The sequence below is a fragment of the Malus sylvestris genome, chromosome 4, assembly GCF_916048215.2.
Source record: "Malus sylvestris chromosome 4, drMalSylv7.2, whole genome shotgun sequence".
Taxonomy (NCBI): Eukaryota; Viridiplantae; Streptophyta; class Magnoliopsida; order Rosales; family Rosaceae; genus Malus; species Malus sylvestris.
Genome location: NC_062263.1, coordinates 30,105,013 through 30,130,897, shown reverse-complemented (window position 1 = coordinate 30,130,897; position 25,885 = coordinate 30,105,013). Strand labels below are relative to the sequence as shown.

Below are 25,885 nucleotides of genomic sequence, written 5' to 3'. Positions count from 1 at the left end.
AAAATAGCCTCAACGTTGACTGGTCAAAAGGAAAACTGGAAAACTCGCCGGAAACTGGGTAAACTATAAACGTTCACAACGTTTTCAATACTTAATGAAATCAAGTGATTAAAAAAACAAAAATCATACTTCTCAATGAGACGAAAAGAATGGTATCTTTTTCTACGACTAAATTGCCGTGGTTTGGCCGAAAAATAGCTCGAAAGTGGCTAACTCGAGACCAAGATAGCCACTTTCGAGCCGTTTTCCGGCTAAACCACGTAGATTTAGCCGATGAAAAAGGTACCATTCTCTTATTATCGTCAAAAAGTTTGATTTTCATTTTTTAGTCACTTGATTTCGTTGAGTATTGAAAAAGTTATGAATGTTTAAAATTTACCCAGTTTCCAGTGAGTTTTTCAGTTTTCCCTCGGACCAGTCAACTTTGAGACTATTTTCAAACCAACTCCGGCAATCAATGGGCTTCCAAATGGGTATAATCTTATTCTACACTTTTCTATCTTCATTTTTATTATTATCGGTCGAATTTGGTTAATAAACGATTGAGTTACGAAGTTTTGAAAATTACCCAAACTTCTGGCCAAGAGCTTTGGGACACTTAACGGAATTTTTAATGGAATTACCAAAATGATAGATGATGGACAATCTCAGGGACCACTTCTATTGATTTGAAATCTCAGGGACTAAAGTGATGAGTTATACAAATCTCAGGGACCATTTTGGCTAAAAAGCCTTAATGATATAGGGAAAACTATTACTGAGATATGTGAATTGCAACTTTGATAAGCCATCAGCCTGCTGCACTTCAATCAACTAATAAAAGCTATCGGCTTCTTAGCCAAAATGATTGATGAGATTTGCATAATTTCTTACTTTAGTTCTGATATTGAAAATAGATAGAAGTGATCCTTAAATTTGTCCACCATAAATTATTTTGTTCCGGGAAAAATCTGTCAATATAAGTGGAGGGGTTAGTTTCACAAAAGTACCCTTAAAAAGTTGGTCAGTGGTTGTTCACGAGACAATTTATATTGACAAGTTTTTTATGGAATGACCAAAATGATTTACAGTGGACAAATTCATGGACTTCCTCTATTGATTTTCATTGTCAGGGATGAAAGTGAGAAAATATGTCAATCTCAGACACTATTTTAGCTAAAAAACCAAAGAAATTTGATGGAATATTGGGTTTTCAGTTTGATTTTGAGTGGGCATGTAGGTTGGCTATTTGAGGGTAATGCAAGGAAAATCATCTATTTAAATCATATTTTTTTTGTAAATCTTATGTTGTGGTTGTTGATGATTAGATTATTACTTCAGTGTTGATTAACGTACTTATTTTCTATTAATAACACATCACATAGTTTGTAAATATGATCTAAAAATTGATCTACTTAGCACTACTCATTTGATAATAAGCGCCATTACACACCCAATTTCTAGGGCTACCAAGGTTCTCCTCTTCCTTTTTGTTTTCGGCAAATTATATACAAATTTAGGGCCGGATGTTAGGGCTCGTTTAGCAACATTTTGCAAAACTATTCTGAAATAATTGTTTTGTAAAATAAAAACAACAATTTTTTTTATTTTATTACTTTTATGTTTGAGAATGAATGTGTGTTAGTTTTATCCGATAATGATTTTTTTTCCCTATAAAAAACATTGAAGATGTGAAATCTTGTACAAAGAAAACACTGGGAAGGCAAGTAGTCTCCACGATGGGACTCAAACTCATCTACCCCCTTGATTGAAATGAGTCGAACCACCATGATCTAGAAGATACGGTATAGAGATCTATGTCCATCTCTGTTTACACACTGAAGCTATTTTGGTCACGCTAAGTATTATTATAGCCTAAAACTCAATAGTCCTACGGATCTACGCTAATAATAGTTCATATGAGAGAATCAAGAGAAATGAGTTTTATAACATATTGTCCAAGATAAAATGGATAAACTTAGCATCTTTGGGCCTTATACCTTAACTTCGATGTATAACTTTTGCATGTACATGACCATATGAATAAACGCTTTTAATTACTTAAGCTACAAGTCTATATCACTCCGCCTTTTTTCAGACATGGGTTTGGTCAAAAACTATAAACAATTGTTAGTCCCACATTATTTACAACTTTCCTAGCCTAAGAAGTGCTGTTTGAATGGGCGCTGTACTCATCGTTTTTGGGCACAAATTATTTACACCTTGTAACCAGAGGCAAACCGAACCTCAAGCGAAGATTAGTCCCACCCTTCGGATGTGGGACACGTCGTGGTCTTGACATAAAAAAATAAAATAAAAAAAAAAAAAACCCAAATATCGTTCATATAAAAATAAAATAAAATATTCATGTATCGGGCCTTAGCGAATAGCGGCTTTTTAGCCTCCAAAAGTTTTCTCTGTTTCTCTGAAATGGGCTCCACAGCCTCATTCGATCCAAACCCAAAGTGGCCCATTAACCACTCTGACGTCACTCCCTCCAACTCTGACGACATTCACATCAGCGAAACCATCTGTTCCACCCTCTCATCACACACCCGCTAAAACCCGAACACCAACCGAACTCGCAAAGAACAAACCTTCTGCATTCCCAACCGGATCCTCCATTCGGATCTCCCTGCCCGTTTTCCGATGGCGACTCCGACCGAGTCTCTCCTCTCCATCGCCGGGTCGGTCTCCACCAACTCCACCAAGAAACGGGTTCGGATCTTCCGTGATGAAATTCCCGCCGTTCTCAGCGGCTCCGGTTAGTGATAAGCTTGGTTCTCGATTTCAATTTCACTGCAATTCCAGTCATTTCTGAAAAATTTAAACTTCTTGCCTACATCCTAGCATGCATACGTGAAATTCATGAAATGCGTGTGTGTGTGTATAAAATGTGTGTGTAGTGAAGGAAAATAGAACACCAAAATAACGTATTGCTAATTGAATTTAGTATGTAGAAATTTGAAGTAAACTCGATTTTGGTGAACTGTTGAAGCTAATGTACTATTGTTAATTATTGGTGTAAAGAGTAAATTTGTTAGGCAATGGCTGTGCTTGCACCGTTTTGTTTTGTTAAAATTGTTGCTTGATGAAATTTACCGTGTTTTTACGCAAATGTGTGTTTGCTTTACAGAATTAGCTAAAGAAACAGATGTGGAAAACTAACAAAACTGATGAATATCTTCGAGCAGTGAGGACATTATTATGTATTAGGTGGTTAATTCATTTTGAATAACGAAGCTGAAGAAGATTTAAGTATTAACATTAGTTTACAGGAATGCTAAATGGAAAGTTTTACTCTTTATGTCAATTCTGATTATGAAAAGTTAAATTTATTTGCTTTTCGTCCCATCTTTTCGTATACTGATCTCCTGTGTGACTAGTTTTGCACATAACGTTTTCCAATACTGGGCAGTGGGCACCTAGATAATTTTGTACTGGGATTAATATAATCTTGACCCAAAAAGAATAATAAGACAATTGTTTCTTCCTCTTTTTTAACAACAACAACAACAAAGCCTTTTCCCACTAAGTGGGGTCGGCTATATGAATCCTAGAACGCCATTGCGCTAGGTTAGCGCGATTTCGTTCTGGATTCATTTTCATAAGGATTCGACGTAACCGAGGAGTGCAGGCTGTCGACTACCTGACGCCCTCCCCCTCCTCCTTTATCCGGGCTTGGGACCGGCAATGTAAGATAAACTTACGCAGGCGGAGTTGTTTCTTCCTCTTTTTTAAAAAAATAAAAAATTGAAATGAAAAGACAAGAACAGATTTAAGAAGCAAGTAGGTCTTGGATGGCGAGGTACATGTCAACCAACACTCCTGCTGAAAACATGTCAATTAAGAAAACCAAGTACTTGAAGATTACTTCTCTTCCATGCAAAGCTCATAAAGTTTTTAAAACTTAGTTGGGAACTGCGTCCATTGAGTTTTTGCCTATGTTTTGACAATAAGTCATGAAAGTTAGGTTTTCTTTCCCTCTTTTACTGGTAAAAAATATCTGTTCATATAGAGTTGTGTGCCTTCCTATGCTAATTTTCATCTATTGTGGCATAGTGAAATTTCCCGTCGCATTTTTGAGCTGATTGGTTTGGTTCTTTTGGTCTTCAGAGGCTACAAAGATGTATGCATGCATGTGGTTTTGACATCATTAGCAACATTTTGGCCGATGTGGAGAATTTGTTCAAGGTAAACCAACCAGTTCTTTTGGAGTTTTTTTGTTTATTTTAGTTGATGGATTTAATCTTCTTTCATTACGAATCATGAGATAGATAATTTATTTGTTAAAATGTAATATTGTTTGTTGGTAGGTGGTAATACCATCTGTTTAAAGCAAAGAGAGATCGGTAGACTGCTAAAGTATTTTTACATTTAGGGTGGATGCCAGGTAGCCAACCATTATTATTCTTAGAACCATATATATATTTAGCATGCTTTTAAATTACAATTATCTGTTAATCGAAATGGTTTGGGATTTTGATATGGTCCTGATAGAAACCAACCTGTAAGTGTGTCGTCCTAAGTAGTCCATTGTCTGCCTTCCTTTACTCCCAAAAGTTGGTTTTTTCCTTTCCAACTAAACTACTCATCCCTTAAATTGCGACACATTGCACTATGCAAACTAATAGGCTAGTTGAGGGTTGTTTAGTGTAAATAGGACTATCATCCAAGAACTTCTAGAAGTCTGTTTTGTAAAATTTCTCCCGTTAGATTTTTCTAAAGTATAGCTTAGTCTTGTTTAGGTCATTGGCTAAGTATAGATAGGTGTTTTATCGACCTCACAACATCTTGAGGTTGTATTTTTGTCTTGAAGCTTGTGACTAAACCCTTAGCGGCTATCATCTGCAGGGACTACTGGTACCAATGTTGTTGTCCAGCACTAATCTGTATGAACAGCAAGCAGCAGTTTCCTCGTTATTCAGTTTGATGTCTTTTGCACCTGGAGAAACCTATGTGGAGTTTGAAAAGGTTTATTGCTTATATATGTCTCGGTTTTGATGGATGCTAATGTGTTTGGTTCACCAAGATCACGTTAATGAATCCTTACTTGAACTCATTCTCTTTGGCAGCACCTGAAAAATCTTCCATATCGTTTTTCACATGATACACTTTCAGAGAATGATATTCGGGTAAGTTCTTCAGGCATTTATCCTGATATTCCAGCAGTTATATAATTCTTGATGTGCATTGGGTTCAGGAGTTTATTAATTTAGTAAGAAACAAAATCCATTTTGACAAGTTAGATGGTTTCATGTGTTCTGAATTGTACTTTTTTCAATTTCTACGCAATGAGCAAATTACACAGGTTTTTCTTCTTTTTATGACCAGGAGAGATCTTCTCATGAGTTGAGCTTTGTCCATACACATGTGACGGCACATGTTGAAACTATAAAAATTCTACTTCTGTTATTGTATAACTTGCATCAATTCATGATACTGAATTTCATCCTTTGATTTTTTTTGGGTCAGGTGCCTAAACTCAGATATTGTTTTAACTTATCAATGAGATTCACCAAGTGTTAACTGTTAAGCCACAAAACCACTCCTCTAATACCTTCCTTGTATTATGTCTTAATCATTGAAGCTAACCTAACCAGACCAGTGAAACTGAAATAAACAACACTAGCGAAACCTTTATTTTATTGGTGCCTTCATGTTCTCCTCTGTTCTAGATGTCCTTCTTTGTTGTAGATGTTTGCAAAGATAGGGTTGTATTTGTTGTATTTGCATGATATGTTGGGCAATTATGCATATTTTGGGTCTTGGTAAAATGTCAGTAACTTAGTTGTTGACCTTGCCTGATAACTGTGCTCCATTTTTTTTTTATCTCTTTTTGTTAGAATTTTTTTGGTTTCTTATTGTCCATCGGCTTTTAAGTTAGTAATTTCACCAACTTTTACTAACATTTACTGTGTTACACTTTGTAATTTACTTAAACTATGTCAATTTACTTTGTTTTGTAGTTTATTTGAAATTTGTTTCCACTTGTAATGTTTCAGATTTTTCATACCCCTGAAGGCTTGCTTTCCAGTGAGCAAGGTGTCTACATTGCAGAATCTGTCGCTGCTAAGAACATGAAACAGGCAAAGGGCCGTTTTCGGATGTATGAAGACCTAGATGACATGGTACCAAACAGTTTCTTTTATTTATTCATGTCTACTTTTTTTCGAAAGTAATTCTTAATTTTTATGGTGTTGCCTTTGTATTTATTCACAGGACCAAGGTGGTTCTAATCATTCTGCAAAAGTTGAGCAAACCAATAATTCTGTGGGTAAAAAGGAAACTGGGAAGTCTGCAAAAAAACCTGGTGAATTGTTGTTGCCTCTCTTTTTTAAGTGGAGTTTTTTTATTTTTTTATTTATTTATTTATTTTTTATGTTTTTATTTTATTTATTTATTCAGTGGCATTACAATATTTTGATTTGCCAGATAAAGGAAAGACTGCAAAGGAGGAAGCACGTGAGGTACAACTTAGGGAGGAGGCATCCATACGTGAGAAGGTCCGAGAAATACAGAAAAATCTGTCTTCCATACTTGCAGCTCTTGGGGAAATGGCAATTGCTAATCCTATTTTCACACACAGTCAGCTTCCTTCCTTGGTACGCTTCTAAGAGCCAGAATATGTGAAATCTTTGTTAGTCTCTAAGTAGTTCATTGAAATATCCTTTTGTTTCTACTTTTCATAGAATATAATTGGGCTTGCTGATTTGCTCCTATCTCAGTGGTGTATGATCTTCAGCCTTCCTTAATATTGTCACTAGGAAACATTTTATAATGTCAGGAATTTGATGATTTATAGGTTTTTGACCTGTTATCTAATATCAGGTTAACTATGTTGATCCATTGCTAAGGTCACCGATAGTCAGTGACGTGGCATATGAAACTGTGGTGAAACTCTCTAGATGCACTGCTCCACCTCTTTGTAATTGGGCCCTTGACATTGCTACAGCTTTGCGCTTAGTTGGGACCGAAGAAGTTCGTCTTGTGTTGGATATGGTTCCATCAGTTGGTGAAGGGGAAGCCAATGAAAGACCATCTTTGAGTCTTTTTGAGCGAATAATTAATGGCCTTTCTGTATCCTGTAAATTGGGACCTCTTCCTGTAGATTCTTTTACAGTTGTGTTCCCTGTAAGCTTTCCTGCTTTCACATTTAACTGATTCAACTATACTGTGCTTCTCTCTGGCTAATCCCTTTTGATGTTTATGTTGTCAGATAATGGAGCGAATTCTGTTATGCTCTAAGAAGACGGAACTTCACAGTGATGTGCTTCAGATTCTGTATCTGCACATGGACCCCCTATTACCCCTTCCAAGGCTTCAAATGATTTCAGTTACTGAATTCTCCTTCAGCAAAAATTCTCCTTTTCCAATAATTTCATAGTATCCTTCTTTGTTGTTCTTCTCTAATTCACTTCTTTTTACGGTTCTTTATCATGTACTCGGTGTTGTTCCAGCTTATCAAGCCTCTGTTGGACCTGCGTTGAACGTGTTATGTTTGGGCCTGCAACCAGATGAAGTGGCAGCAGTATGTTATTTCTATTTTTACTTTAATTTTTTTCTTTGATGTGCGTTGATGATACTCATCCTTCATGATGTCTCTCTTCAGGCTCTGTACGGGGTATATGCAAATGATGTTCATGTTAGATGGCCTGCCTTAGTGCTGTCAAATGTATTCCTGCTGTTGCCAGTCGGTCTCTTCCTCAGAATGTTGAAGTCGCTATAGGCATTTGGGTTGCTTTACATGACCCAGAAAAGGTTTGGTGTACCAATTATTTTTCAAAAGTTAAGAGTGTATATGTTGACTAATGGATAAGGGTCCCATCTTATGGCTGAAGTTTAAGATGGAGATTTATCTGTATTTTAGTTGACAGTTATAAACTTTTCTCCTTCACTTATGTAAAATATTCTATTTGCCATGCGAACATGTTTCTAGTCTCATTTGTTTTCTTTATGCTTTTGCTTTAGTCCGTTGCAGAAGCAGCAGAGGATTTATGGGATCGGTATGGGCATGACTTTGGGACTGACTATTCAGGCCTTTTCAAGGCACTTTCCCATATCAATTATAATGTCCGTTTTGCTGCTGCGGAGGCATTAGCGGCTGCTTTGGATGAATGTCTCGATTCTATACAGGTTTGTCTGACTTTGAACTATCAAACCTGCATTGACCTTCTTATACCTGTCTGTCAAGTAGTAACGTTATAATAATTACTGTAATGCAGGAGTCTCTTTCTACTTTATTTTCTCTGTATATCCGTGATGCTGGTTTGACTGAGGGGAATGTAGATACTGGTTGGCTGGGTCGACAAGGTGTAGCCTTGGCATTACATTCTTCTGCTGATGTACTCAGAACAAAAGACCTTCCTGTTGTTATGACATTTCTTATTTCAAGAGCACTGGTAAGATTTACATCACCGTTGTTTTGAAAGCATGAACAATGCATTCAATTGAAAAGAGATATTGTATAGTCCTTGTCAGAAAGGAGACATCAACAACAACAACAACAAAGCCTTTTCCCACTAAGTGGGGTCGGCTATATGAATCCTAGAACGCCATTGCGCTCGGTTTTGTGTCATGTCCTCCGTTAGATCCAAGTACTCTAAGTCTTTTCTTAGAGTCTCTTCCAAAGTTGTCCTAGGTCTTCCTCTACCCCTTCGGCCCTGAACCTCTGTCCCGTAGTCACATCTTCGAACCGGAGCGTCAGTCGGCCTTCTTTGCACATGTTCAAAATCACCGGAGCCGATTTTCTCTCATATTTCCTACAATTTCGGCTACTCCTACTTTACCTCGGATATCCTCATTCCCAATCTTATCCTTTCTCGTGTGCCCACACATCCCACGAAGCATCCTCATCTCCGCTACACCCATTTTGTGTACGTGTTGATGCTTCACCACCCAACATTCTGTGCCATACAACATCGCTAGCCTTATTGCCGTCCTATAAAATTTTCCCTTGAGCTTCAGTGGCCTACGACGGTCACACAACACGCCGGATGCACTCTTTCCATCCAGCTCGTATTCTATGGTTGAGATCTCCATCTAATTCTCCGTTCTCTTGCAAGATAGATCCTAGGTAGCGAAAACGATCGCTTTTTGTGATCTTCGCTAGATTGCTCCGGTCATTAGTGTGGATAAGTATATAAATGGATAGAGATAGGAAAGCAAACACAAGATGTACGTGGTTCACCCAGATTGGCTACGTCCACGGAATAGAAGAGTTCTCATTAATTGTGAAGGGTTTACACAAGTACATAGGTTCAAGCTCTCATTTAGTGAGTACAAGTGAATGATTTAGTACAAATGACATTAGGAAATATTGTGGGAGAATGATCTCGTAATCACGAAACTTCTAAGTATCGGAGTGTGGTGTCGTCTTGACTTGCCTTATCTGTCTCATAGGTAGATGTGGCATCTTCTCTGGAAGTACTCTTCCTCCATCCAGGGGTGGTATCTTTAACTGGTGGAGATGCACAAGGTAATGTATCAATTTCACTTGAAGCTTACTTGTAGTTTCAGGCTTGGTCAAGCGCGATACAAACCATGTAGTAGGAGTCCCCCAAGTCGCCGAGCTAGGGGGTCTGCTGAAATAGGTGACAGACAAGGTAAGCAATCAGAGCTCCGACTGATTGTTCACCTTCTCCCCATCTTGCAGCAGCATGAAGGATAAAGAGAAGAAAAATGAGAAGAGATGATATGAGATACTTTTGCTTTTGAAGAAGTAACTTTCCACAGGCTTATTCTTGAACTGAGCTGGAGGGTTTTCTGGTTTCCTCCAGAGTATAAGGCCGACTGAAGAATTTGAGGGTCAAAACAAGTCCATCAAATCTAGAGTACGTTCCACCCTGCTGATATGGGATACTTTTGCTTTTGACAGAGTAATGAATGTATCGGCACGTGTGCTGTTACGCTTGTCTCCACATGCTTCCTTGTATCCTTCGCACTTGCCCTATCTGTTTCTCAAGCAGATGCGGAATCTTCCCTGGAAACATAAGATGTTGAAGATGAGTACTCGAGAGCAATGCCAGGTAAGTAATCAGGTAAGGGGTTCCAGGCAGTCAGTTCCTGGCTGGAAGCTTGATTCCAAGTGCTGACTGATTGCTCTCTTTCTCCTTGTCTTGCAGGTAAAAACAAGGCCAAAAGAAAAGACAGGGAAAAAGCATGATATGGGATACTCTTGCTTTTAACCCTGATGATATGAGATATTCTTGCTCTAGTATAGCTTGTTTGCAGAGGTATTATCGGGGGGAAAGAAAGCTGAATATTTCGAAAGGCTTCGTTGGGAGTGCCCTCTCAGATATGATGAAGGGTTGAGCATTTTTGCAGGTCTGCCTGTCCGTTGGGGATGGAGGTCGACATATATAGGAGTCTCCCTAACAACAAGTAGTAATGCTATTCCTTTACCCTGCTTGGTCATAGCACGGTAGTGGGAACTGCCAGTTTCACATGTTTTAACTCTGTCAGAGCACTTTGAAAAAGTGGTCTGTGGTATCTGGCTCTCGAGATTCGGAGAACGATGCCTCTTCGATTTTTGAGAAAGCAATCATGCTGGGGTATGACTCTCGAGATTCGGAGAGCAGTGTCTCTTCGATTTTTGAGGAAGTAATCATGTTGGGAGTCTGGCTCTCGAGATTCGGAGGGCGGTGCCTCTTCGATTTTGGAGCAAGCAATCTTGTTGGGAGTGTTGTCTCGAATGTGAGTAAAGGTTGGGCATGTTTGCTAGTCTACCTTGCCACGAAGCACAAAGGTTGACACACAGGGACTTTCCAATTATCCAGCAATGGTACTGTTCATTTACCCTCTCTTCGATTTTGAGAAAGTAGTCATGTTGGGAGTCTGGCTCTCGAGATTCGGAGGACGGTGCCTCTTCGATTTTGGAGCAAGCAATCTTATTGGGAGTGTTTTCTCGAATGTGAGTAAAGGTTGGGCATGTTTGCTAGTCTACCTTGCCACGAAGCACAGAGGTTGACACACAGGGACTTTCCAATTATCCAGCAGTGGTACTGTTCCTTTACAGTTGTGGGTAATAATATGGTAGCTAGACCTTCAAAATTTATGTGTCTAAACTTTTGTTAGTGCTGTTTCTTTGCTATTCTTTTACCTTTCTTGGTCAGAGCGATGTAGTGGGAGCTGAAAGCTTCACGTGCTCAACTTTGGCAGAGAACTTTGGCAAAGTTATTTGTGGTACCCATGAGCTATTGTTGCGTGTGGGAAGTGGGTGATTGAACAGTAAGATTCATGTGCTTTCTACTTCACCAGAAGTCTTCGACAGAATGCCCATAATTTCTGCAAAGCTGAGTGTGCGTGTGACAGGTGCTGACAAGGCTAGAAAAGTAGGTGCCTCTTCGATTTCTGAGATCGGCCCTCGTGGTCTCTGAGCAGCCCAGCTTTTGAGAAAGCGAGCGCCTCTTCGATTGATTCGGAGAACGATGCCTCATCGATTTTTGAGAAAGCAATCATGCTGGGGGTCTGGCTCTCGAGATTCGGGGAGCAGTGTCTCTTCGATTTTTGAGAAAGTAATCATGTTGGGAGTCTGGCTCTCGAGATTCGGAGGGCGGTGCCTCTTCGATTTTGGAGCAAGCAATCTTGTTGGGAGTGTTTTCTCGAATGTGAGTAAAGGTTGGGCATGTTTGCTAATCTACCTTGCCACGAAGCACAGAGGTTGACACACAGGGACTTTCCAATTATCCAGCAATGGTACTGTTCCTTTACCCTCTCTTCGATTTTTAAGAAAGTAGTCATGTTGGGAGTCTGGCTCTCGAGATTCGGAGGACGGTGCCTCTTCGATTTTGGAGCAAGCAATCTTATTGGGAGTGTTTTCTCGAATGTGAGTAAAGGTTGGGCATGTTTGCTAGTCTACCTTGCCACGAAGCACAGAGGTTGACACACAGGGACTTTCCAATTATCCAGCAGTGGTACTGTTCCTTTACCCTTGTGGGTAATAATATGGTAGCTAGACCTTCAAAATTTATGGGTCTAAACTTTGTTAGTGCTGTTTCTTTGCTATTCTTTTACCCTTCTTGGTCAGAGCGATGTAGTGGGAGCTGCAAGCTTCACGTGCTCAACTTTGGCAGAGAACTTTGGCAAAGTTATTTGTGGTACCCATGAGCTATTGTTGCGTGTGGGAAGTGGGTGATTGAACAGTAAGATTCATGTGTTTTCTACTTCCCCAGAAGTCTTTGACAGAATGCCCATAATTTCCGCAAAACTGAGTGTGCGTGTGACAGGTGCTGACAAGGCTGGAAAAGGCTGGAAAAGTAGGTGCCTCTTCAATTTCTGAGATCGGCCCTCGTGGTCTCTGGGGAGCCCAGCTTTTGAGAAAGCGAGCGCCTCTTCGATTTTTGAGATCGGCCTTCGTGGTCTTTGAGCAGCCCAACTTTTGAGAAAGCAAACGCCTCTTCGATTTCTGAGATCAACCCTCGTGATCTCTAAGCAGCCCAGCTTTTGAGAAAGCAAACGCCTCTTCGATTTCTGAGCAGGCGCCTCTTCGATTTCTGAAGCTTCGTCGAGTGCAGATTTTTATAGGGGCTGACATTAAGTTCCAAAGCACACTTGAATCTCCACCAGTAGAAGCTTCATTCTTGCACTTCTAAGATCTTGATTTGTCCGACCTCTTCTCTCTTCAACACCTTTGAAAATGTCTGGCCCCTCCGACCGTCGTTTTGACTTGAACCTTGTTGAAGAGGCAGCCCCGCCTTCTCCAGACAACATATGGCGCCCATCCTTCGTCTCCCCTACTGGTCCTCTTACCGTTGGGGATTCCGTGATGAAGAATGATATGACCGCTGCGGTGGTGGCCAAGAACCTTCTCACTCCCAAAGATAACAGACTACTTTCCAAACGGTCTGATGAGTTAGCTGTTAAGGATTCGCTGGCTCTCAGTGTTCAGTGTGCAGGTTCTGTGTCTAATATGGCCCAACGCCAATTTGCTCGAACCCGCCAAGTTGAATCATTGGCGGCTGAAGTGATGAGTCTCAAACAGGAGATTAGAGGGCTCAAGCATGAGAATAAACAGTTGCACCGGCTCGCACATGACTATGCTACAAACATGAAGAGGAAGCTTGACCAGATGAAGGAAACTGATGGTCAGGTTTTACTTGATCATCAGAGATTTGTGGGTTTGTTCCAAAGGCATTTATTGCCTTCGTCTTCTGGGGCTGTACCGCGTAATGAAGCTCCAAATGATCAACCTCTGATGCCTCCTCCTTCTAGGGTTCTGTCCAGTACTGAGGCTCCAAATGATCCCCCTTCGGTGCCTTCTCTTTCTGGGGCTCTACCGACTGCTGAGACTTCTCCTAAGCAACCTTTGTGAAGGCTCCCTCTTGTGTGCTTATTTTGACTCATGTATATGTACATATTTGTAGCTTATCGGGGATATCAATAAATAAGCTTTCCTTCATTTCAACGTATTGTGTTAAATACACCAAAGCCTTCTTCGCTAAGTTCTTTGAATTTTCTTTTGTTAAAGCTTGTATGTTGAAGCTTTCTGAGTGGAGCATGTAGGTTGGGGTAGTGTTCCCTTAATTTCCCGAGTGAGGAAAACTTCTCGGTTGGAGACTTGGAAAATCCAAGTCACTGAGTGGGATCGGCTATATGAATCTTAGAACGCCATTGTGCTCGATCCTGTGTCATGTCCTTCGTTAGATCCAAGTACTCTAAGTCTTTTCTTAGAGTCTCTTCCAAAGTTTTCCTAGGTCTTCCTCTACCCCTTCGGCCCTGAACCTCTGTCCCATAGTCGCATCTTCTAATCGGAACGTCAGTAGGCCTTCTTTGTACATGTCCAAACCACCGTAACCGATTTTCTCTCATCTTTCCTTCAATTTCGGCTACTCCTACTTTACCCCGGATATCCTCATTCCTAATCTTATCCTTTCTCGTGTGCCCACACATCCAACGAAGCATCCTCATCTCCGCTACACCCATTTTGTGTACGTGTTGATGTTTCACCGCCCAACATTCTGTGCCATACAGCATCGCCGGCCTTATTGCCGTCCTATAAAATTTTCCCTTGAGCTTCAGTGGCATACGGCGGTCACACAACACGCCGGATGCACTCTTCCACTTCATCCATCCAGCTTGTATTCTATGGTTGAGATCTCCATCTAATTCTCCGTTCAGAAAGGAGACATAATTAACTTTAATCAGTTTGTCATTGCTTCTCAATATGCAGGGTGATCCTAATGCTGATGTTAGGGGAAGAATGATCAATGCTGGTATTATGATTATTGATAAGCATGGCAGGGATAATGTTTCCTTGCTATTTCCCATCTTTGAGAACTACTTGAACAAAAAGGTTTTTCTCACTTCCTAACTAGTGATGGTTGCAAAATTATTGGAGTTTTTTTTCAGGTCATGTCTGTTTTTGTGTTAAATGGCTGGAACTGTTGTTTCCATGCCAAGCTACCACATGAACCTCATAATTTATCTTACACAATAACTTAACTTGAGGCATCAGATGAAGAGAAATATGATTTGGTACGCGAGGGAGTTGTTATTTTCACTGGAGCATTGGCAAAACATTTCGCAAAGGTACTGTCTTTACTGTTTCCTTTTTTTGATTTCATCCCTTCCCTTCCTTTTTCTTTTGTGAGATAACCAGTGACCACAGCTTTCCGGAATTCACAGTTTAGCGTTTGTCTGTACTCTGGAACAGGATGATCCAAAAGTTCATGTTGTTGTCGAGAAGTTGTTGGATGTGCTAAACACTCCATCAGAAGCTGTTCAACGGGCTGTATCTGCATGCCTGTCTCCACTAATGCAGTCAAAGCAAGTATGACATGACTCAAGTGTAGCTACATTAGTTTTCCTCTTTGATCAAGTTTTGTTTTTTCCATTGTCTTATGACATTGTTTATGTTGATAGATACAGTATTGACGTTAAGAGGAAAGCTAATCCTATTCTTTTCTCTGTACAAGGATGATGGACCAGCTCTTGTCTCGAAGCTTTTGGATAAACTGCTGAAGAGTGACAAATATGGGGAATGCCGTGGAGCTGCTTTTGGGCTTGCTGGAGTGGTCAAGGGATTCAGTATTTCTTGCCTGAAGAAATATGGGATTGTAGCTCGACTACAAGGACTCATAGATAGGTTGTATTTCTAACCCTGGTTTAAGAAGTTGACCGGCATTTCTATATATGTTGTAGACAATTATATTTTGTGAGTTTTGTTTAGTGATGTTTCCAAACATATATTGATTAGTCATTGAATGATTGATAGATATCATCATTGTGTCGTTGGACTGCTCTTAAGCTAGTATATTCTGTGGGGACAAATAATTGTTGATTTTGAGGTTGTGGAGTTTTCTTTCCTCTTCTCATTCATTTTGAATCTTTTGAAGCTTCTGTTGCAACTTCTAGAATACAAGGGTCTTGGCGTTGTGAGTCATTTATTGTTGCAAGATTGCTAGATTACTCAAAACTTTTGTTTCTTATGCATTTTATTGTTTCTATTTTGTTATTTTTTGGGGATGCAGCTTTTCATTTTTGTATTTCCTTTCCATTACAGGAATTCAGCCAAATGTCGTGAAGGAGCTTTGCTCGGATTTGAGTGTCTCTATGAATCACTCGGAAGACTATTTGACCCGTAAGTGATAGGTTATGATCAAAGAAGTTTTCTTTATGGACTTTGATATTCACCTGAACTCTCTCTATCTGTCCTCCTATCATCTTTCTGATGCAGGTATGTAATTTAAATGTTGCCACTACTGTTGGTTTCATTCTCGGATCAAGTTGTTGCAGTTCGTGAAGGTGCTGAGTGTTCAGCTCGTGCAATGATGTCTCAACTCAGTGCTCAAGGAGTTAAACTGGTTCTTCCATCTCTTTTGAAGGTAATTATCTTATACCTTACCTATTTATTTATAAACTTATTGGGAAATTTTCTTAATCCTCAAATTTGTCATTTTAGTCTCTGACCATAATGTATAAATACATTATTTTGATAGGGTCTTGAAGATAAAGCTTGGCGTACAAAACAAAGTAGTGTCCAACTGCATGGGGATATGGCCTATTGTGCTCCTCAACAGCTATCTCAGTGTCTCCCGAAGATTGTTCCAAAATTGACTGAGGTTTGTCTTTATATGGACATGAGTTTATGTAGCACTTTTAGAATATGTATATTGTTGTCTTATGCTTTGTTCTTAACCTTGTTATTGCACTTGCAGGTTTTAACAGATACACATCCTAAAGTCCAGTCAGCAGGACAAACGGCACTTCAACAGGTTTTTAAATTTTGCAATGAGATACCTATTTATACTTTATAATCATTGTTAATGCATTTTGTTTTTGTTCTATTCTTAGGTTGGGAGTGTAATAAAGAATCCTGAGATAGCTTCCCTTGTTCCTACTCTTCTACTGGGTCTTTCAGATCCAAATGACCATACAAAGTACTCTCTTGATATTCTCTTACAGGTAAGGATTTGAATGGTGAACTCTGCTACTTTATTTTAACTTTGTTTCCTTCATTTATTTATTTGAACGTTTTGAATTCATTGCAGACCACTTTTATTAATACAATTGATGCTCCTTCACTGGCACTGTTGGTGCCAATAGTACATAGAGGGCTACGGGAAAGGAGTGCTTGGACTAAAAAGAAAGCAGCACAAATAGTTGGCAACATGTGCTCATTAGTTACTGAACCTAAGGATATGATTCCATATATTGGCTTACTTCTTCCTGAAGTGAAAAAGGTACCATTTTTCAAGAGTGGTATATTTGACTCTTCTATACAACTGTTTTCTAAGTACTTGTATGCCTCAAAACTAGGTTCTTGTGGATCCAATTCCAGAAGTTCGGTCAGTTGCAGCAAGGGCCCTTGGATCCCTTATAAGGGGAATGGGCGAAGATCATTTCCCAGATCTCGTTCCCTGGTTGTTTGATACACTTAAATCTGATAATAGTAATGTTGAGCGCTCTGGAGCCGCTCAAGGGTTGAGTGAGGTCAGTTTTACTCTTTAAACTAAGAAATTCTTTCTTTATTTTTTTGTCTGAGCATGGTTAAACTTCTGTTGCATACCATATTAATTGTTACTTTGAAAAGGGAAATATAATTGCATGCTTGAAAAGCTGGGAACATGGTCAGGTTTATATCTGGTATTACATTTATTAGAAATATGCTATAATTTGATTGTAGCTTTTTGTATATTGAAAGTAAGAGTGAGTTCTTTTGCATTACTTGGTAACTTAAATGTTCATTGGTTTCCTTTCACTCAAATCCCAGTAAGTTTTAGATCATGCTTTCATTGTAATGTTAATGATTACAAGCCAATTATTTATGCTGTGAATTATAATGTCATAACTTTCTTAGGCCATTTATTTCATCCAATGTATGCTTTTTTTTTTTATCCAATAATTAAATGACTCTCCGCCCAATTTACTTTCAATGTATTTAGTGGAAATATCCTTATTGAAACTTAAATAAAAAAAATAGGTCAAGGAAAGAGTATATATATACTTGTAAGCTGGAAAACATGATATCCATAGTGTCAATATGGCGGGCATTTGACAATGATGATTCTTTATGCAGACATGTATTTATTTTTTCCATATATACGTGCTATAATTATTTCCTTGCTTTGCTGAGAGACATTTGATCCAATCCAGGTATTAGCTGCACTTGGAACTGAGTACTTTGAGCTTGCACTTCCTGATATTATCCGAAACTGTTCTCATCAAAAAGTGTCTGTCCGTGATGGATATTTAACATTATTTTAGGTGAAGACAGTATGTTTTAAACATTCTAACCACTACTGCAAGTATTTGTTTTACCAGCTCTGTTTAATGGTCATGTATTGTTTGGGAATTGATTGTAGTATTTACCAAGGTCATTGGGCGTCCAATTCCAGAACTATTTACAGCAGGTGCTGCCTGCTATTTTAGATGGTAAGTACAGTGTGTGGAGTTTTGGTATTCTGTAAATATGGTATCATATATCACAATAGGACTCTGGTGCTCTATTTAAACTTAATGGGAGCTTATACTCTTACAGGTCTTGCCGATGAAAATGAGTCTGTATGTGAGGCGGCACTAGGTGCCGGGCATATCCTGGTTGAGCATTATGCAACAACGTAAGCACTTCCCTGGTTGATCATTGTGATAGCTCTCTAATGAATTGTTTGTCGGAGAGTCTTGGATATTTGTTCTAGTCTACAAAAGTATTGAATAACAAGGTAATTTGTGGTCCATTGGAGGCCCATTGAACCTATATGCTACAAGACGGGAGGTTGATCTCTCTAGTCCAGTGAACCTCTAATCCTGGTGAAGGTGGGGGTACAATCTTGTGGTTGTTGTACAGTGCCATGGGTTTTACCAGTTAAAGCTACTTTGCTCTTTAATGACCTTGATGGCAACCAAAAGTGAACTTTTCTTAGGAAATACTACCAATTTGTGCTCAATTTAATTATCATTCCCAAGTCTCTGGATGTTGTGCAACATTGAATATCTTATACCCTTTTGGGAATAATTGGATTATAAATGGTTGTTCATATTGCATTCTGGGCTGAGTGCTCATACTTGAGTGGGATGTTCCATAATTTGGGATGCTTCCCCGACATATAATGTTGTCATAATGGTTTCCATCTGATGGATTTCAGTTTGTTTTTCTGTTTTTCTTTTACGTCCAGGTCTTTACCTTTGCTCCTTCCTGTTGTTGAAGATGGTATCTTTAACGATAGTTGGCGGATTCGGCAACTATTGGGTGATCTCTTATTTAAGGTAATTAAGTCTTCACCCTGTTTCCTTTTTTTTTTTTTTCTTTTTTTTTTTTTTTTTTGTGTGTGTGTGTGTGTGTGAAGTTTCTAAGTCTTTGGTTGCTGAGATAATCTCTTCAAATCCAGGTTGCTGGAACTTCTGGGAAAGCTTTACTTGAGGGTGGCAGTGATGATGAAGGTGCTAGTACTGAAGCACAGGGTCGGGCTATCATTGAGGTTCTGGGAAGGGAAAAGCGTGATGAAGTTCTTGCTTCATTATATACGGTTCGAACAGATGTCAGCTTATCAGTTCGTCAGGTAGGGAGAGTACTTATTTAGCACAGGTTCAATTTGTATTTATTTTCGGAGCATACCTAACTTTTAAGTCAAAATTACCTTTTTGTCTGGCTGCTCTGCATGTATGGAAAACTATTGTGGCAAATACTCCAAAAACTCGAAAGGAAATAATGCCAGTTTTAATGAATACTCTAATTGCCTCTCTTGCTTCATCGTCCTCTGAAAGGCGGCAGGTTGCTGGGCGATCACTGGGTGAGCTTGTCAGGAAACTTGGTGAAAGAGTACTTCCATGGATCATCCCAATTTTATCCCAAGGGCTAAAGGACTCTGACGTCGGCAAAAGACAAGTGAGAGTTCCTTTTTTATTTTGTTTGTTATGATGCTGCAACTGTGTTATTTACTGAGCATTCTCATTATCATTTAGTCTCACCCCTAAAAGGGGGTTTGTTTTGGAATTGAACATGGATGTATTTTTGTGGTTGTCTTACATAGAGACTAAAGTATCATTTGGGTTAGTGCCCCCAACCAGTGCATCAGTTTGATTAGTTTGCTAACACATTTCTAACTCTCTTGTGATATCAGGGAGTATGCATTGGTCTGAGTGAAGTAATGGCCAGTGCTGGAAAAAATCAGTTGTTGAGTTTCATGGATGAGCTCATACCGACCATGCGAACTGCTCTTTCGGACAGGTTTTGTCTTCTCTTATGATATTTATGAATTTCCAAATCTGTCTAGAATTATTTTTCTTTCCTTCAGCGGCCTTACATTTTAATTGTTAACAGCATGCCTGAGGTTCGTGAGGCTGCTGGGTTAGCATTTAACACTCTCTACAAGGTTCGTTGTCTATTTTATTATATATTTTGATTTTAAGATGGTCATCTTTGAATAAAGTTAAAATATGAGTCACAATGTAGAGTGCTGGAATGCAAGCAATCGATGAAATTGTTCCCACTCTTTTGCGTGCTTTGGAGGATGATCAAACTTCTGATACTGCTCTTGATGGCCTCAAACAAATCTTAAGGTGAAATATCCACTTACATTTTATGTCTCTCATTCGCCCTCTCTTACTCGAAGAACTTTTGTTGTGCTAAGTTGCTGTATTTTTTGTTTTAGTGTCCGGATTTGTGCTGTTTTGCCCCACCTCTTACCCAAGCTGGTCCACCTGCCACTTACGTATGTATTTCTTTCTCAAATTACCTTCTTATATTCCTTTATTGATATTTGAAATAATAATGTCCTTGTGGGTGCTTCTTGTTGACTGTAATTGCTGACATATCCAGTGCATTTAAAGCACGTGCTCTTGGAGCTGTAGCTGAGGTGGCTGGACCTGGTCTTAACCCTCATCTTGGTACTGTTCTTCCTGCTTTACTTTCTGCAATGGGTGCTGATGAGAAGGTACGTTGTTGCAATCTGCAATCTTCTGGCTTGTTTGAGAACATATTTCTTTTCCCTTTTTGGCAATTTGAAACCTAATCAGGTTGAATATTTTTCTTTTTGAAATTCTAGGAAATTCCAAAGTTGGCAAAGGAGGCTGCTGCGACTGTGGTCCTAGTCATAGATGAGGAAGGTGTTGAATCTCTTATATCTGAGCTTGTTCGAGCTGTCAGTGATAGTCAGGTATTAAGTTGTTTTACTAACAATGTAATTGAATGCTTTAATCATGTCTATATCCCTCTCTCACTCTATTGTATTCATGGTTTCAGGCTTCAATTAGAAGAAGTTCTTCATACCTTATCGGCTACTTCTTCAAAAACAGTAAATTATATTTGGTTGATGAAGCTCCAAACGTGATATCTACCCTGATTGTTTTGCTCAGTGATTCTGATTCAGCTACTGTGGTGGTATGTGCTATGAGCATTTCAGCTTCTGTTATTGATTCCAATTACATAACATTGTATGTTACCTTCTGTTCAACAGGTTTCTTGGGAAGCTTTGTCAAGGGTTGTAAGTTCAGTTCCCAAGGAGGTACTTCCTTCATATATTAAATTAGTACGAGATGCTGTATCTACTTCCAGGGATAAGGAGCGTAGAAAGAAGAAGGTAGGCAATAATCCAAGTAGGCAAATGCTTTTGTTTAAAATTAATTCCATATGTTGTGTATTCTATATGTTTTCCCGTGAATGGCCTAGCCTTTTAACTGGAACATCTTGTGTTCATGACCTTGCAGGGAGACCAATAGTCATACCTGGGTTTTGTTTACCAAAAGCACTTCAACCAGTGCTTCCAATATTTCACCAAGTATGTTTGCTATTCTTTTCCTTGGATTCTCCAGTCAAATGAAAGGCAGTAAATTATTGTCTTCTTGTATGTTTGTTCATACCAACAGTACATCATTATAGCTACTTTGTAATGGTTTGGAAATCCAATTCATTTCTATATTTTAATTGTGGAAGTAAAAGAGAGAATCCTTGAGAGGCTGCTTCATGGGCTTTGGTCCTTCAGCTGTTGTTTCAGCAGTTATGGACTTCTAGTCCATTGTGTTTGTTTTGTTTTCTTTTGTTGTAATAAAGTGGTGTTTCTATCGTATTGCAAAAGAAAAAGAAGCTTTACATTGCTTTTGGGGCATGTCATTTTAAGCTATTACCTGTACTGCCTTTAGGGTTTAACAAGTGGATCTGCTGAACTAAGAGAGCAAGCAGCATTGGGTCTCGGCGAACTGATCGAAGTGACTAGTGAACAGGCACTAAAAGAGTTTGTCATCCCAATCACAGGGTACGTAAGATTAAAGAATGGTAGATAAACTTTGTTCCCTAAATTTGATGTCTCATTTTGACCTCATTGATGTCAATGTATGAAATTGTGTCTTGATTTCTTGATTAATGGAATGATTTTGTTTGCTTATTACTCAAGTTTTGTAGAGGCTGTAAAAATAATGAAACGCGTGTTTATATTTACAATCTATTTTTCTTTGTCTCTAGACATTGGGCTGCTCAGTAATCAAACATATTGTACTTTTTCTTTGTATGAAAGAACTTGAGTCTAACCTGAGGAAATAATTTCTGGGAGGCAAACTCTCGAAAATATTCATGGTCTTTATTGTATCACTTGCTTCGTAAATTGTAGATTCAGTTAACATTGTTTGGCTTTCATGACCTAGGCCAGTATTGTAATGTAACTGAGCCTGATATATGCGGGATGCTAACTTTCCATAAATCTTACTGGCTACTATTGGATTGCAACTGCAGGCCTCTTATCCGGATAATAGGTGACCGGTTCCCTTGGCAGGTGAAGAGTGCTATTTTATCTACCTTGACAATCATGTTAAGAAAGGGTGGAATGGCGCTGAAACCTTTTCTTCCTCAGCTTCAGACAACATTTGTAAAGTGTCTACAGGATAGCACAAGGTTGGCTTATAGTACAATCATCTAGTAATGTTTTGCTAATGTGCTTTTTGGTTCACGGGTACTTGGTTTGGGTTGTCCTTTAAATGGTGCGTGTCTTAGTAGTGATGTCTCAGCTAATGTCCCCGATGTGAAAATGGCTATAATCATAATGGTTTCAGTTCAACTGCTTGTGTTTTAAATTTCATATATTTCTACAGTGGGCACAAGTAGTTCAGCTTGTTTTCTCCATATATTCGGCTTATTAGATACTTTTCAAGTGCAAAATCGTTCGTTCAGGTGCTGCCCTTGCACTCGGAAAGCTTAGTGCTCTCAGTACCCAGGTCGACCCCTTAGTTGGAGACCTCCTATCCAGTTTGCAGGTAATTGTTAGTTAGGATCTTCTTTCTTGTACTTTCAAATCTTGATTGAACAAATATCTCATTTCACTGTCAGGCTCTGGATAGTGGGGTTCGGGAGGCAAGTTTGTCTGCTCTTGAAGGTGTCCTAAAGCATGCCGGAAAAAGTGTGAGCAGTGCTGTTAGAACTCGTTCTACTTGCAACTTAAGGACTGGATTCATCATGATGATGACCAGCTTCAGATATCTGCTGCAAGCATTTTGGGGATCACATCCCAGGTATGTCATGGATAATTCTGGATTAGCAATTATGGATTCTAGATTGATTTTTCACTTAATCATGAAGTTCAAGATTCTGTACCCGCTCTCTTTTAAAATGGTTTTCTTTATTGTTGACCTAACTTTTCGTTATTGATATTCAGTACCTAGAAGATGATCAACTGACAGAGCTGCTTCAGGAACTCTCTGATTTTCCACCATCTCTTAGCCTGTCTGCTAGACATGGCTATGTACTCACAATATCATCCATGCTCAGGCACAACCCTTCCACTATGTGTTTGTCTCCAGAGTTTCCATCTATCTTGGACCGGCTTAAGGGCGCCTTGATTGATGAGAAGGTATTTAATCTTGATATTTGCGTTTATTTTTTATTTTATTTTATTGATTTATGCTTTACAAAGTAGTGATTCTTTTCTTCAAACAGTTCCCACTGCGTGAAACTTCAACCAAGGCATTTGGGAGACTTATGATTCATAAGCTCCGAAGTGATCCTTCTAATACGTCACTTCATTTGGAAATTATATCATCCTTAGTGTCAGCTTTGCGCGATGATTCTAGTGAAGTTAGAAGAAAGGCATTATCTGCTATAAAACGAGTTTCTAAGGCATGTGCTTTGTGCTTTTGGAATTTCATGTTGAAATTATGGAACTGCGCATCCTTAATTTATGCACGGTAAATTGTATTACAGGAAAATGCTTCGGTTATTTTGGCTCGTATCAATATTATTGTACCGGCTCTTGCTGAATGCTTGAAAGATGGAAGTACTCCCGCAAGACTCGCAGCAGAAAGATGTGCTCTGCATGCTTTCCAATTGTCAAAGGGTACTTTTTTTCTGCTTAACTTGCACTGTTTTACTGCAACTATCACGGTGTTTCTGCAAAAAGGTTGCAGCTGTAACCGTTTCGGTTCCACATTTTTCCAGGTCCTGAAAATGTTCAAGCTGCACAAAAGTTCATCACAGGCTTGGATGCCAGACGAATGTCAAAGCTTCCCGAAAATAGGTACATACAATACTTCAAGATATAATAATATATGAGATATAAAAGAAATAATTATACGATGATGGATTTTACTAGTCCGTGCTCTGGTTTTAGTCATTGGTTTGAACTGCTTATTACATCTGGGAATTGCAGCGATGATAGTGAAGACGGTGAGGACACGGTAAGTGGCTGAAAATTTGGTTCTTTTCCGAGGCGATATTTTGTTTTCCGCTACTTAAAGAGTGGAGAGGTAGAGAAAATCCATATGTTTGGGATGCCTACAGACGTATTCATGCCACCTTTCAATCACAGAAATGCGGATGCACAAAGATCAAATCATAGAGGCTTCTTTACCCATTTTTTGTAACCTGGGTATTATTACAAGTACAATGTATACTCGAGGATCGTGTATAGAACGAGGGCGATGCGTGTCGGCTTGTCCATTTTTGTAAGCTACATTTTGTCTTTCATGTGTTTCATCTTCCTAGTATGCCACTCGCGATCTCTCATCAAAATATATACAAAACGCCCCTTTATAGAGTGAAGTTCTGCCGCAGAAGGATTTTACCGACGAAACTTTCCTCACTATGTCGTCGCTATAGGCCCTTAATTTGTCGCTGAAAGTAGTCCATGCTGTAGGATAAGACAAACAAATTGCATATCAGAAAATTTTGTAAACCAATAACATGCACATTTTGCTTAAAGACATTATTTAGTTCAAGCATATTTAGGGCTATGGTTGGGTGATGGACTTCCAAATTTTTCAAGGGATTCAACTCAAGTGAGGAAGAAATACATTGCAAAGCACTAGAAAGAAGGGATTAGAAATGCACTGCATGACCATTACGAAGATATCAAATAATTCATGATCATAGAGTGTATTTCCAATCGCTTCTATCAATATTTTGTGGTACATTCTTTACCAACTTGGCTGAATCTCTTAGAATTTGGATGTCTTTTCACCCCTTTGTATCTCTATCGATCACTTATTCACTTTGGTTCGTTCCATTCCATACCAAGTGTCTTTACATGGGTGACAAACATAAGGTCTTTTTCTTCCTTTCCACTTATGGGTTGGTAGAAGTTTGGGAAAAAGAAAGCAAAGCAAGTTCTAACTAATATTATGATTGGTATCTCTTTCTTAACCAAGGGGTTATGCCACCTTTTAAGTTTCATGGTTATCTTTCCTTAGCCGTTAAAACTTCCCTCAGGACCCTCACCCCATGAGTGATTGCAAAGTTCAGATTGTTCCAACCACAACAGAGAGAGAGAGAGAGAGAGAGAGAGAGAGAGAGAGAGAGGGTTATCTTGGTAAATATCAACAAACTTACATTGTTGGGTGATACTGTTGTCTTCCATTCAAGCCTTCTTGGCTTAAAAGCAAGCCTATGGTGCAAAGACTGAAATGCCCTTTTTATCACTGAGCTGCATGTGCATGAGCGTTTCATATATCATATGAGTTCAGAGTTGTTTCTTGTGGACTGACTGTTGAGACATATGCCAATTGGAATAGAATTCTTTCCCTTCCAAATCTCTATTTCGACGGAATAGAATTCTTTCCCTTCCAAATCTCTATTTCGACGGTCACGATTAAACCATATTAACATTTGAGTGTTCACTTTTTTTTATATATATAGAGAGAAAAAGAGGAAAGTGAAAGAGGAGAGGATTTGAAGGAGAGAGAATCATATTATATACCAAATTATTTATTAGTGCTTAGATCAAAGGGACCCTCCCAATTCTGTGTGGTCATTGTCCAATTAACTCACTTGGCGTTTTAGTACGTACTAGTATCATTTCAGAATTTAATTACACTTGCGAATTTACCCTTCCTTCCAGTTAATTTATTTGGTTTGAATGAAACACAAAATAATATTTTTTTAATTGAAAAAATGCCCTCAGTATTGTCTGTGGGAAATTATAATCCCACGTTTTAAATGTTTTTAAAATATTGAGCATGTTAAATGTAAACTATCTGAATAATCAAAGAA

General features: G+C 38.9%; 1 protein-coding gene and 2 long non-coding RNA genes across 3 annotated transcripts; 2 read left to right on the top strand and 1 right to left on the bottom strand.

Annotated features, from left to right (window-relative positions):
• Positions 1-2,524: 2,524 nt before the first annotated feature.
• On the top strand, positions 2,525-3,331 carry LOC126618568 (uncharacterized). The gene is made up of 2 exons (XR_007621769.1): positions 2,525-2,743; positions 3,116-3,331. It is a non-coding gene; the product is annotated as an uncharacterized LOC126618568 (long non-coding RNA).
• A 448-nt stretch (positions 3,332-3,779) lies between these two features.
• LOC126618319 (protein ILITYHIA-like) lies at positions 3,780-24,470 on the top strand. The gene is given in 49 exon segments (XM_050286355.1): positions 3,780-3,878; positions 4,096-4,173; positions 4,834-4,953; positions 5,055-5,114; positions 5,985-6,110; positions 6,202-6,292; positions 6,415-6,584; positions 6,811-7,113; positions 7,199-7,510; positions 7,592-7,625; positions 7,628-7,740; positions 7,951-8,115; positions 8,205-8,381; positions 14,150-14,272; positions 14,428-14,508; positions 14,633-14,749; positions 14,895-15,064; positions 15,482-15,559; positions 15,656-15,803; positions 15,918-16,040; positions 16,137-16,193; positions 16,273-16,383; positions 16,470-16,661; positions 16,738-16,911; positions 17,575-17,685; positions 17,784-17,853; positions 17,960-18,038; positions 18,594-18,684; positions 18,807-18,978; positions 19,068-19,303; positions 19,539-19,645; positions 19,739-19,790; positions 19,871-19,977; positions 20,070-20,129; positions 20,237-20,351; positions 20,463-20,573; positions 20,660-20,797; positions 20,874-21,012; positions 21,124-21,194; positions 21,556-21,668; positions 22,142-22,304; positions 22,558-22,659; positions 22,733-22,826; positions 22,829-22,914; positions 23,058-23,252; positions 23,339-23,518; positions 23,603-23,735; positions 23,837-23,915; positions 24,048-24,470. Coding segments are annotated over 49 exon segments (6,066 nt in total). The 3' UTR covers positions 24,088-24,470.
• Positions 9,158-14,097, bottom strand: LOC126618567 (uncharacterized). The gene is made up of 2 exons (XR_007621768.1): positions 11,995-14,097; positions 9,158-11,080 (listed from the first exon to the last, which is right to left on the bottom strand). It is a non-coding gene; the product is annotated as an uncharacterized LOC126618567 (long non-coding RNA).
• Positions 24,471-25,885: the final 1,415 nt, after the last annotated feature.